The 12993-nt window shown below is 48.1% G+C and overlaps 1 protein-coding gene across 1 annotated transcript in view; it reads right to left on the reverse strand.

The window, feature by feature from the left end:
• Positions 1 to 7379, reverse strand: part of SLC30A9 (solute carrier family 30 member 9) — a 30791-nt gene extending 23412 nt beyond the window's left edge. Inside the window, exons 1-2 of the mRNA XM_035111817.3 lie at positions 7131 to 7379; positions 2307 to 2480 (exon numbers count right to left, since the gene is read on the reverse strand). Of these exons, the coding sequence (XP_034967708.3) occupies positions 2307 to 2480; positions 7131 to 7230 (274 nt within the window). The 5' untranslated portion in view covers positions 7231 to 7379. The remainder of the gene's footprint in view (positions 1 to 2306; positions 2481 to 7130) is intronic.
• Positions 7380 to 12993: the final 5614 nt, after the last annotated feature.

Raw genomic sequence — 12993 nt, forward strand, 5'->3', positions numbered from 1 at the left:
GAACTGGTGCCAGAGAGAGGCTGCTGGACTACAACTCCCATCAGCCCTCAGTGGGCGTGGGAACTGGGGTTGATGAGAACTGGGAGTCCAACAGCTGGAGCTGGGCAATATATTAGCAAATTGCCTGAAACTGGTATGGGGTTCAAATTGCGATACCAGTTTCGGACAACACATCACACCAGTTCGAATTGCCTGCAGACGGCAAAGGCAAGCAGGCAGGCAGATGCAGCCTGAGAAGGTTCTGGGTGAGGACCTTCTTGGGCTCCATCTGCTTGCCTGCCTGTACCTTTGAAGAAGCCCCCTCCCCCCCCCCCAGCTCATGCTAGCCGGAGAGATATGGGGGCCCGCTCAGCTGAGGGGCCAGCCGAGTTGTTTAACAAAGCCCCAATGCCTCTGCGGCTCACATGAGCCAGGGAGGCGTTGGGGCTTGGACTGAGCGATGTATCTGGGCTGCTGCTTCTTCCTCTAAGGTGGCAAGGAAAAAGCAGCCAAGATACATTCTAGACGTCATGCTAAATCAGCATATTGTGGTATTTATCTGACTTTTAGAAGACACCTGAAGGCCGCCCTGTTTAGGGAAGTTTTTAATGTCTGATGTTTTATCGTGTTTTTACTGTTCTGCTGGGAGCCGCCCAGAATGGCTGGGGAAACGAACCAGATGGGCAGGTATAATCATCATCATTTTCACCTGCTGATATATCATGATGTTGAAACCAGATATTGCCCAGCTCTACCAACAACATCGGGGGCCATGGGTTGTCAATTCCTGCTTCAGACCTGTCTTTTATTTATGCTTGTTTATTTTTCTTCCGTTTCTTTTATTATTATTATGAAAGATTTTCTTGATTTACAAAAGTATGTGCAATGTCTCTCGTAACGTGTTTACAGTTTCTAAGTCACTTTGAGTCATTTTTATGAGAAGCAACTAATAAATACAGTGGTACCGCAGGTTAAGAACTTAATTTGTTCTGGAGGTCCGTTCTTAACCTGAAACTGTTCTTAACCTGAGGTACCACTTTAGCTAATGGGGCCTCCTGCTGCCGCCGCATGATTTCTGTTCTCATCCTAAGGTAAAGTTCTTAACCCGAGGTACTACTTCCGTGTTACCGGAGTCTGTAACCCAAAGTGTTTGGAACCCAAAGTGTTTGTAACCCGTGGTACCACTGTACTACTACAAATAGAACTTCATGTTTCCGTAGATCGCATCTCAACTAGTCTTTTATTTGTGCTTGTGTCCATCGAGTGTACATAAAGAAGGGCTTCAGATGACGATCGTAGGGTGCAGGTTAGTTCAAGCTGAAGAATCTTGGCACACTGCAAAGGATTCTGGGACATGTTCTAAAGCAGCCATCTCCAACCTGGTATCCTCTAGGTCTTTGGAATTATAGCTGTCCTGGCTAGGACGGAGGAGAATGCTAGCCCAACAATTGTTGCTGGGCCTTGGAAATAGAATACAGCCAAGATGTTGCAGTCCAACAACTTCTGGGGATTCCAGCTTGAAGAACACTGCTCCAGAGGGTGTGCCCAATTTATGTGGGAATTGGGAAAGAGCTCCTTATGGAAGCCACTTCCTTAATCTGCCGTTTTACCTTCAAAAATAGCTGCCTTGCAAGAACTAATTTAAACCAGGGCCACAAAAAAACTGAAACCAACAGGCTTTAATTCCAAGCAAGCACATTTAGAATCTGAACATTTAGAATAATAGGGGATTCTGGAACGCCCATTTCAAGCCAATCGACAACATAACAATACTTAAGCAGCAGCTTTAAAAGCTTTTGTTCTCACTTGGCAATCATCTTCACATCAAGCTGTGGTTCAGCAACAGACCGTTGCTTAAATGGCTCGTGGAATCATTTGAATTAATCGCACACATACAGCAGATGTGCGAGGTTATTACAAACTGCCTCTACAGTCATTAGGTTATTTTGATCTCTGTTTTTTAACACACTCGGAAATATAACCAGAAATATTGCCACTGCATGCACAAATTAATTAGAGGTGCATACAGAAGGGGGGGGAATGCTTTGGAACACTTTGGTAATTCAGACAGGACGTCAACTCACCCCAAACTTCTTTGGGAACATCCACTCTCCAGGATTTACTTCAGTAAGGCCCAGTAAGCAGGCTGCTTTGAAGCGAGATTCATCCCTCACAAATTTACCCCCTGCCCACACCCCCAATTAAAATCTACAAACCATTAAAATAGCCCTAGTGCACTATCCCACAACCAAAGCAAGCTCAGGGCTGAAAGCTGGCAACTCTGCTAATTTCTGCAAGAAGAAATGCTAAGCCAAGGTGGTGCCTACCTGTTGCTGTTTTCTGCGCACTGCCTTCAGCAGCTGAGGAGCTTGCATCTTGTGCCCCAGTGCGGTCCTTCTGACCATCGGAGGTATAAACTCTTACTTGGCTTGAATGAACCGGCAGACGACTCCCTGGCAGCACAGGCAAGAGACTGCCAAATTTAAGGGGCACGTGCCACCCTGAAGGAAATGGGAAATAAAACAGCTTGGGTACTTTGAGATGGGAACAACAGCAGCAGCAAAAAGCACCAAGGAAAAAGCACAGAGAACAGCCAGATAATTGTTTGCCTACTGTTCAGGACACATAACTCAAATAATCCGATGAAAAACTAAAATATTCCTCAAGTAGATCCATTAGGCTGGTATTCAACTAAGTTTTAGAACATCCACTGAAATTACTGGACATGACTCAGTCAGGTCCACTATTTTCAACAGGTCTACTCTGAGTAAGACTCAGCTGAACACCAACCACAGAACATAAAATTCCATACAACATAGATTACCTTATTATACTCTCACTAAGTGGCTGCTTTGAGATTAGCTGCTGCCACAGTAAGCCCTGCTGGAAGGAATTATAGGTTTGTAAATAGCCACTTGACAAGTAAGATGTGCCTATAGACAAGCAGGATCAGATGTTTTTAATTAGCTGAAAGGCGGCTGGTCCTTTTATCTTCCAGGTTGCTGATGAGCCCCCAATGCCCAGCATTGGTATGAGTTGCCCAGGCAGGCTAGTACAAATTGATGTGCACTAATAAAGTCTTTGGACTTCCTTGCAAGACTGGGGTATTGTCATGAACTTAAGGGGAATATACCAACATGAGGTTAATTGGGATGCTGGATTTGACTCAAAGCAGCTGGACTGCCTACACAAAACTTCAAGACTTCATGGCAAAACAGAGCAGCCAAGTGTCCCTTCTATATATCATTCCTGACAGAAATTTAGAACTTGAAATAAGAACACCGCCAGTAGCCTAGCAAAGGACTGCTAAAAGCCAGACCTTTGGTTGATCCGATTGACATCCTATGACTTTTTTAAAATGTGGCTCTGGGGGGGGGGATTGGGTTGTGTTTTTATTTTGATTATACATATTGTGGTTTTAATGTTGATATTTTCTGTGAACTGCCCTGAGACCTCCAGGTATAGGGTGGTTTATAAATTCTAACAACAACAACAACAACAACAACAACAACAACAACAACAACAACAACAACAACATAAGAATGTGGCCCGAAAATAGGGTAAAGGGAAACATTAGCAACTAGTATAAGTATTAGGCCCTTCAAGAATGCAAGCTAACTGAGATGCAACAGAGAAAGCAGTATTATACCAAGTCAGAGCAGTGGTCCAACTAGCTCAATATCATCTAGACTGACTGGCAATGGCTCTCCAAGGTTTCAGGCTGGGGTCTCTCTCAGCCCGACCTGGAGATGCTGGGGATAATAATAATGATGATAATTTTATTATTTATAACCTGCCCACCTGGGACCCTCCGCATGCAAAGCAGATGCTATAACTGGGCTATGGCCTTCCCCAAATATAACATTAATTTCTTTTAACTCAGCTACATTTAGAGGGCACTGGGTCACGGGGTCTCAGAAATAGCAAAGAAGGCCATTTACCCAAATGCACAGGGCAAAATGCAAGACATCTGAGGCACCCACATCCACATGCAAAAGCCCCTAATAGGGAGGACTGGCCAATGTGTCTGCTCCCCAGCATCAGCTGCCCAAGGTGAATGCCTCACTCAGCCTAACAATGGGGACAGCCCTGTCTATTAGGGCTGCCACCTGCCCAGACTTCTAAATTGGGATTATAAACTGCTGTCAGAACTCAGGGATAAGTAATGTACCACCTCTAAACACACACACACACACCTATTTATTAATATTAAAATTTGTATTCTTCTCCCCTTCTGGTGCTTAACACCTATCATGGTAGCTAGCAATAATTTAAAGCAACCATAATGCACAGTTATTGTTTGTTTTGTTTTTAAAGAAATACCAGTGCTGAGATTGCAAAAGTACTGGATAAAAATGTATGCATCCAATAAAACAAACACTATGGTGCTGGAGGAGACTCTTGAGAGTCCCATGGACTGCAAGAAGATCAAACCTATCCATTCTGAAGGAAATCAGCCCTGAGGGCTCACTGGAAGGACAGATCCTGAAGCTGAGGCTCCAATACTTTGGCCACCTCATGCGAAGAGAAGACTCCCTGGAAAAGACCCTGATGCTGGGAAAGATGGAGGGCACAAGGGGACGACAGAGGATGAGATAGTTGGACAGTATTCTCGAAGCTATGAACATGAGTTTGACGAAACTGCAGGAGGCAGTGGAAGACAGGAGTGCCTGGCGTGCTATGGTCCTCGAAGCGTTGGACACGACTAAACGACTAAACAACAACAATAGAGATGGAACACAGAGAAGGGCCTCTCTGTCAGACCATAGGCAGGCTGGCATGCAAGACGGCAGTCCCTAAAGTTTCCCAAGCCACTCTGAGCTTTAAAACATCACCGCCAATGCTTTTAATTGTGCCCCAAAACAAACAGGTAGAATAAACAGATTGCGCTTGTGTACTGTGTACGACATATGAAACTTAATGTACCACTGGGCAAGTTACTATAGTTATTTATTCTTCTTGTATTTACATGAAAACCAATAAAAAATATTTGGACCAAAGATAAAGATATCAGGGTTCTAGTTTGCTAACAAGCCATGCTCACTGTCTGCTACCCTTTTACTCTCAAGGGCACATATGTAGCTGCAGTTACTCAATGGGGTTAAATAGGTCCATACCGAGAGGGACTTCCACATAAATTACTGTATAGGTTGCACTGGTGAATTTTGGGACTCGACAGACCTGCTGAATCTGAACTCAAATTGAACCCGCTGGAAAAATCTAAAGTGACATGCCATGATGGGTGCAGAGCAATCTCAAGCGGCTGAGGGTAGGGGATCAACAGTGGATCAGACTAGCGAAACAGATGTAGGGAAACAGAAACACTGACTTATTGCAGCCTAATAGTATAACAGCCTTACATACAAAAGTCAGCCCCCCCCCCCATTCCTTCACACTCTCGCATGCTCAAGAAAGAGGATCCAGGATGCAGCTGGACAGATGAAGAAGCAGGACTAGGCAGGCAGGAGCAGAATCCACCCACTATGGCTGGAGTGATCAAGCAGGGGGTGTAGGTTCAGCCCCCTACAATCATAGAAGGGACCCCTGAGGGTCATCTACTCCAACCCCCTGCAATGCAAGGGGTTCACCACTCCTTTCCCATGTGAAAGTAAAAGGCTGCTATCCACTAGTGGGAAGCACTGCACATGGGGGAGAAGCACTGTGTCACAGTCCTCTGCCCCTCCAGCCCAAACTCTAGATGGCCTGGTTCTTTGCTGACAGCGACCCCAAAAGTCCTCCCTCCGCCTTCCCGACCCCGACACCCCGCCCACACCACCGTGTGCACCTTATTAAAGGTAAAGGGGCCCCTGACCATTAGGTCCAGTCGTGACCGACTCTGGGGTTGCGCGCTCATCTCGCATTATTGGCCGAGGGAGCCGGCGTATAGTTCCAGGTCATGTAGCCAGCATGACAAAGCCGCTTCTGGCGAACCAGAGCAGCACACGGAAACGCCGTTTACCTTCCCGCTGTAGCGGTTCCTATTTATCTACTTGCATTTTGACGTGCTTTTGAACTGCTAGGTTGGCAGGAGCTGGGACCAAGCAACGGGAGCTCACCCCGTTGCAGGGATTCGAACCGCCGACCTTCTGATCAGCAAGCCCTAAGCTCAGTGCTTTAACCACAGCACCACCTGGGTCCCTTATGTGCACCTTATTAGTGAGTGGCAATGATGGTATATCCCCCTCACACAAAAATACATTTAAACCACTTCATATAACTTAACCTCAGTAATCATCACAACAACCCTGCATGGTAGGCCTGCACAGCTCACAGCCTTAACAGATTCAGGGCTGACAGTGCTGATAACAACAACATGCCACCATCATCACAGCCTGTTAAATGCTGAGGGTAGCCAACAAGCCCCAGGACATGAGCAGCTGATGTAGGCTCTCTCTCTCTGTACACACACCAGCTTTGGGTGGATGAACAGGGCTGTTGTGCCCTGTTAAACAGGTTTCTAGTCCTCATGACGACAAGAGGATGCAGGTTCCACCAGGCTCGGGGAGCGGAGCAGGGGTGACCCAATGACAACTGGAATAGCTCATTCGGTAGAATCTTAATATCACGGTTGTGGGTTCGAGCCCCACTTTGGGCAAAAATTCCTGCGTTGAAGGGGGTTGGGCTAGATGACCTTCGGAGTCCGTTCCAATTCTACAGGTTAAACTCGGAAAATTAGAATATCATCAAAAAGTGCCTTTATTTCAGTAACACAACTTAAAAGGTGAAACCAATATGTGAGATAGATGCATGACATGCAAAGCAAGATATGTCAAGGCTTTATTTGTTGTAATTGTAATTATTTGTTGTTAGGTGGGTCAATTATAAATGGAATGTAATTAATGAAATGTAATAGCGATGTTTATTTTTGTTTATTTCTGTATTATTGTCACTATTTGTTTTATTACTGTGGAATTTCCAAAAGAAAGCATTTGTAAAAATTAAAAGAAAAATAAATAATAATAAGTTGCATTACTGAAATAAATGCACTTTTCGACGATATTCTAATTTTCCGAGTTTCAGCTGTATGTGGCAGCCTCTTAACCCCAGTGTCGTGGGTTCGAGTCCCACGTTGGGCAGAAAATTCCTGCGTTTTACAGGGGGGCGGACTGGATGACCCTCGGGGACCCTCGCAACCCTTCGAGCCTACTCACCGCGGCAGCCCCCCGCCTCGCCTCGGCCCCTCCGCCGCACCAGGTGGAGTTGGTAGAAGCAGCCCCAGCCCCTCCGCTGGGCGGCCAGGGCCGGCAGCATCCTCCGCGGGGTCCTCCTCCTCCTCCGGCCGCAGTGAGGGCGCGAGGCGAAAGGGAAAGAGCGGTCGCGCCGAGCTCCTCATTCAAGAGCCCGGCCCCCGCCGAACACCGGCTCCGGAGCCGACTCCATCGGCCGAGGCTCTGAGCGGCAGGATCCGGATGCGGAACAGGCGACAGCGGGGCTGCTCTGTACCCTCGTCGCGCGCCTCTATGGTCCGTCCTCCGCCGGCGGGCACCAGGGCGCATGCGCTCCGGGATAAAGCTGAGAAGAGGAAGAGGGATCAAAAGATCCACTGCGCACGCGCAACCTCCACGTGGTGGGAAAAACGGGCAGGAGCCGGGAGACAGTCCCCGCCTTGCACTGCAGTTTTTTTTGGGAAATGCTCGGGGCGGTGTGAAACAGGGCGGCCAATTCTTCCTCCTCTATTGCAAATAGCTGTATGTTTTCAGTAGATTTTGTGTGTGCGTGTGTGTGTGTGTGTGTACTTAGTTCATAAAATTTATACACCGCTTAATTGTGCAAAAAAAAAACCTTAGGCTTGCGAAACAAAGCAGTAAAATCAAGAAAAAATTACAACCCTACTTTAAAACATAAAAAGTTAAATTAAAAGAGATTCAAATTACTTCTACATTATTATTATTATTATTATTATTATTATTATTATTATTATTTACATTTTGGGTTTTTTAAATTAATTATTGGGGTGTTTGAGGTGTTAGCAGATGGGTAGTACCTCTAGACATCATGTTCCTTCTGGGGTAATTCTGCACTTTTGCTCCCCACCCTGCACTCTGCTCTCACGTGTGGCTCCTAGAAGCTATCAGTATGCAGCTGCAGCCACCACACCACCAGGAATGGCCGTGGCCAGCAAAAGTAGGTGAGGGTAGTCTATGGGTCTCAAACTCTGTAAATTAGGGACTTCCCCTGCATGCGAAGACAGGCTCTGGCGGATTGAGCATGCAAGACCAATGCTGGGTTTCTGCACCAGCGGTGGAGGGAAGGGAGAGGCAGGTGGGGCTTGTCAACCTGAGAAGAAGGAAAACTCTGCCCCTAAATCTCTGCTGTATAGGGAAGTTTTTAAAAAATGTTTTATTACGTTTTTTACATATGTTGGAAGCCGCCCAGAGTGGCTGGGGCAACGCAGTAAGATGTGTGGGGTATAAATAGTACCGTGTTTCCCCCTTTTTAAGACGTAGTCATAAAATAAGACGTAGCAGGATTTTCAAGCATTTGAGAAATATAAGCCACACCCCGAAAATAAGCCATACCTAAGACGGCCCTGGATAGAGCTCCTGAGGGTGGCCAGCCTTGCTATCGCCACCTCCGCCACTGCTGCCACCCCGCACGCTCTTCGCCCCCCTGTTGTTGTTTTAGTTATTTAGTTTTTGTGCGCCTGCCGCATTCGCAGAGCGCGAGAGAGTTTTTAATCTCTGCCGAAGCGGGCCCTCCCCCCGCTCCCTCTTCCGAAACCACCACCGAAACCTCCGAGCCGGGTCCGCAGCATGGTGGTAGCGGCGGAGGCGGTGGGTTTGTCAGGGGGCTGTGAAGGGAGGACGCGAAGGGGGAGGGAAGCCCCCCCGTGCTGCTGCCGGGCATGTGCGGAGCCCCAGGAAAATGGCAGAGGCGGTGTGAATCCAAGCGATGGGGGCAGCTAACAGACACGCGAGCCAGGTCGCCGGCATGCTGAGTCCTTTCCCTTCAGTGAGTGCCGGCTGGGGACTCCCGGGCCCGAGGTTCTGCCTTCCGCTGGGGCTGCCGAGGAGCCTTGCAAGGGAGGAAAGGAGGCGAAGCCGGAGCCACCTCCCCCTCCACCGCCTCCTCCTCCTCCCCCTTTGCCTCTTCTCCCCGCTGCAGCGTCTCCCGGGTCCCGCATGCTGAAGCGCGGGCAGATGAAGGTTCGCTCCGCATAGGATCGGCCTGCCTCTTTCTTTTTTTTTGCCCAGCTGAGGAGACCTGCCGCCCCGCCGCCGGAATCGGCGGCTGCAGGGCGGAGCGCTCCGCAGCGCCGAGCGCTCGGAGCGCCCTGCAGCGGGCGGAGTGCCGAGCCAACAGCCTGGCCTCTTCCTGCCCCAGCCGAGGAGGTCTGCCGCCCCGCCGCCGGAATCGGCGGCTGCAGAGCGGAGCGCTCCGCAGCGCTGAGCGCCCGGCAGTGCTGGGCAGAGCAAAGAGCCAGCGACCTGTCGCCTCGGTGCCTGGAACCATGCAGAGCACCCAGCAGCACCCCGAGCCCTCGGCCGGCCCGGCCAAGGAGGCCTTAAGGTACCATAAAAACATAATTAAAAAAATAAGACATCCCCTGAAAATAAGACACCGTGTGTTTTTTTGAGGGAAAAAAGTTATAAGACGGTGTCTTAAAAAAGGGGAAACACGGTAAAATTATCATTATGGAATGGGACACCTCTATTTTCTTCGGATAAATGTTGGAGGGTATGTAGGACACATGATACAGTACTGCTTTCACACTGTGGTTGTAAAGGATAAGTATTTTAAGAGGAGGTATCGGCAGGTTTGATAATATTTAGTTTTTATATAATAATTTTAAAGGTATCAGCAGGTTTGGGGGAGCCCCAAGGTTTCCAGAAGCACACACACACGTACAAATAAATCTGAATGGAGAAAAATCCCTAAAGTGGGAGACAGGGCAAAACAACTCAATGAACATGCTCAATGGGAGCATGTACTGACTGTCAAAGCAGGAGGAGCGTGGGAAACTAGGGGAGTGGGATGGAATGGAGTAGCTGAAATCCTGAACAGCTGCAGGATTGTTCTGCTCCTACTTGAAATAACATGAATACCTGCAGCGCTATAAACCAGCCATTGTGATTCTGATTTCTTAACTAGCCTATTCAACATATAATAGGGTCACTGTGGCATTTTGCGAAATGCCTTAATAAATTCAGACTCTGTGCACCTAAGTTGCTCCCTACAGAGTTTAAGTTTCTTTTCCCCTCCATCAGAGCGGCCTGATCCATGGAGTACCAAATTCCTATTCAGAAAGGGGCAGGTGGGAGAAAAGTGCTCATCCATGCTGTTTTTCTCTTGGTTGGGATTTTGGACAATAGTAAGTGTAAAAAGGTAAAGGTACCCCTGACCAATAGGTCCAGTCGCGGACGACTCTGGGGTTGCAGCACTCATCTCGCTCTATAGGCCGAGGGAGCTGGCATTTGTCCACAGACAGTTTTCCAGGTCATGTGGCCAGCATGACTAAGCTGCTTCTGGCGAACCAGAGCTGCGCACAGAAATGCCGTTTCCCTTCCCGCTGGAGCGGTACCTATTTACCTACTTGCACTGGTGTGCTTTCAAACTGCTAGGTTGGCAGTAGCTGGGACCGAATAACAGGTCACCGTCGCAGGGATTCAAGCCCCCGACCTTCTGCTCAGCAAGCCCTAGGCTCAGTGGTTTAGACCACAGCGCCACCCACATCCCTAATAGTAAGTGTAGATTCATACAATTGTAGAGATGGAAGGGACTCCAAGAGTCATCAACAGATGGTCCACCATCCAATTGGAAACCATACTACCGGTAGCCCCTGCTTAGCTTTGCAAATGCATTAGCAGTTTTATTTCTGCACCACTAGGGATAAAAACAATTGAGGAGGCACAGTTGGGGGGCGTGGAGAGAGAGGAATGCACAGGCAAATGAAAGGTTGAGCACCTCTGTACTTCCCACTCCTAATACGGTATATTTCACATAATCCAGCACTCACTGAATAGGGATTTTCCAGCAACCCAGTTCTTATGCCAGGGTCTGCCACAAGGGCGTACCCACCATTCGGCAAGTTAGGGCAGCTGCCCTACTCTAGAAGCAGGGCTGGTGGGCAGAGGCGGAGCACAGCCCGGCGGAGCGCGAGTTCGCCATTCCCGCCGCACCGCGCCGCACCCTCCCTCCAGCTCCCCGGCGCGCCCTCAGGCAAGGCCAAGCGCGGCGGGGAACCAGGGAGCGCGGCGCGGCGGGCGGGAACGCTGAACTCGCGCTCCGCTGGGCTGGGCTCCGCCTCCGCCCACCAGCCCTGCTTCTAGGGAGGGGCACAGCCCGGCGGAGCGCGAGTTCGCTGTTCCCGCCCACTTTGTGGCCCCTCCCCTTCCGTGCCTTGGCCCCTCCGCTTGCCCCCCCCTAGTTTTGATCCTGGGTACGCCCATGGTCTGCCACCATTGGATCCAAAATCCAAGTGTGCCACACACCCTGCTCTGTAAAAATGCTTCAGGGCTGTTTTGTAACTTAATTATTTCAAAGTGCTTTCCATGGACAGGTAATCCTCAATAATTTTACCGATTCGAAAGTCAAAGGAGAAAAATGGTCCTTTGCAATATGACTACCGGTAGGGAAAGCGGAGATACATGTGATAACGTACCACCAGAGGGCAGTGTTTGGAAGAAGAAGAGAATGATTAAAATAAGTTTTCTCAAAACATGCAGCCCCTACTCTAAATGAAGTGTTGCTTAGATTTGCTGGTAAGGTAGCCATTTAGGCATTGCCAAAAAAGAGGAGATGCAACCTCAAAACACTAAGGCAAAAGAAGGCACGGATTTGCAAAAAGAAGAATGTGTCAGTATGGATGCAAATTTAGAAATAATCAGCTATGATTTAAATAGAAATACGGTACATTTTACTATAGTAGGGAAGATTGTGACCTGGACAGCAGACTGAGCTGTGCAGGTCTGTAAGACACACGTATTTCTCGGTCTCGGTCTCCATCTCAGTCTCTCTCTGACCTGGACTGGACAGCCCTTCAAAAGAAAAGTCCTCTTACAGCACTCCAATTAGAGCATTGTATTGGGGGGGGGAGACACATACCACCCCCCACCCAAAAAAATACAGGTTTCTGAGAAGGCATTACCTAAAATAGGAGTGCCCAAAAATTTTTCAAAGAGGGCCAGATCTATGAAGTGAACATGCGTGAGGGCTGACCAAAGGACATGTACTGCCACAGGGGCCGGATTAAATTGACTGGTGGGCTGGATTAGGCCCCCAAATCAAACTTTGGACATGCCTGACCTAAAACAAGCTTGTTCCTTGCTCAATTGTCACCAAATTGAGGTGGCATTTCAGCAGAGGCAGACTTCCATCCAAGGTAGATCGGGTACACACAGGTAGTTAATTGCAGCAATGCTGCAATATCAGACCACATAAGGTACCTAACTATGCGTCTTCTTCAAATATAGAGAATAATATTTACCCAGGTGTAAACAAAACTCTGAGCAGGTACAGAGTTCCTTTCCCCACCACCCCCTTCCACTTGTATTGTAATTAAGGTGCAAGCCTAAGCCATCACACCTTTTCAGCAATTAAGTACAACTTTGGGAATTAAGCACAATTCCCAGCTGCTTGAAAGCATTCTAGCAGCGCCATCCAAGAATCTTTGTTAATATTTAGAGTGCTTAGCAGCATTCTCCTGCCCCACTAAACCTTAGGCCAGTACTTTGTACCTGACCACATCCCCTCATTTTCACAACCTCTGTAGAGATAAATGGGAAATGCAGAGAAAGCGTTTGGAAGAGAATGTGCCAAAGCTAATTGAATTGTGTCCAGAATGCAGTAAGAAAGAAGGCAGTTTCAGGATATGTGTATCAATGTACATCAGTGCACTTACATCAGCTGTGAATCTAGTATTATGCCCTTATCCTGGTTCACTGTCCTTTTACTTCCCACTTCTACAATACTATTCCAAAAAATCATCACAATGATTCCCGGGTCTTGCATCATCCAAGCAGCAAAGGGAACCCAAGCTCTAATAACAGGTGCTCCTTTGCAATCTAAACTGGT

The sequence above is a fragment of the Zootoca vivipara genome, chromosome Z1, assembly GCF_965207765.1.
Source record: "Zootoca vivipara chromosome Z1, rZooViv2.hap1.1, whole genome shotgun sequence".
Classification (NCBI taxonomy): domain Eukaryota; kingdom Metazoa; phylum Chordata; class Lepidosauria; order Squamata; family Lacertidae; genus Zootoca; species Zootoca vivipara.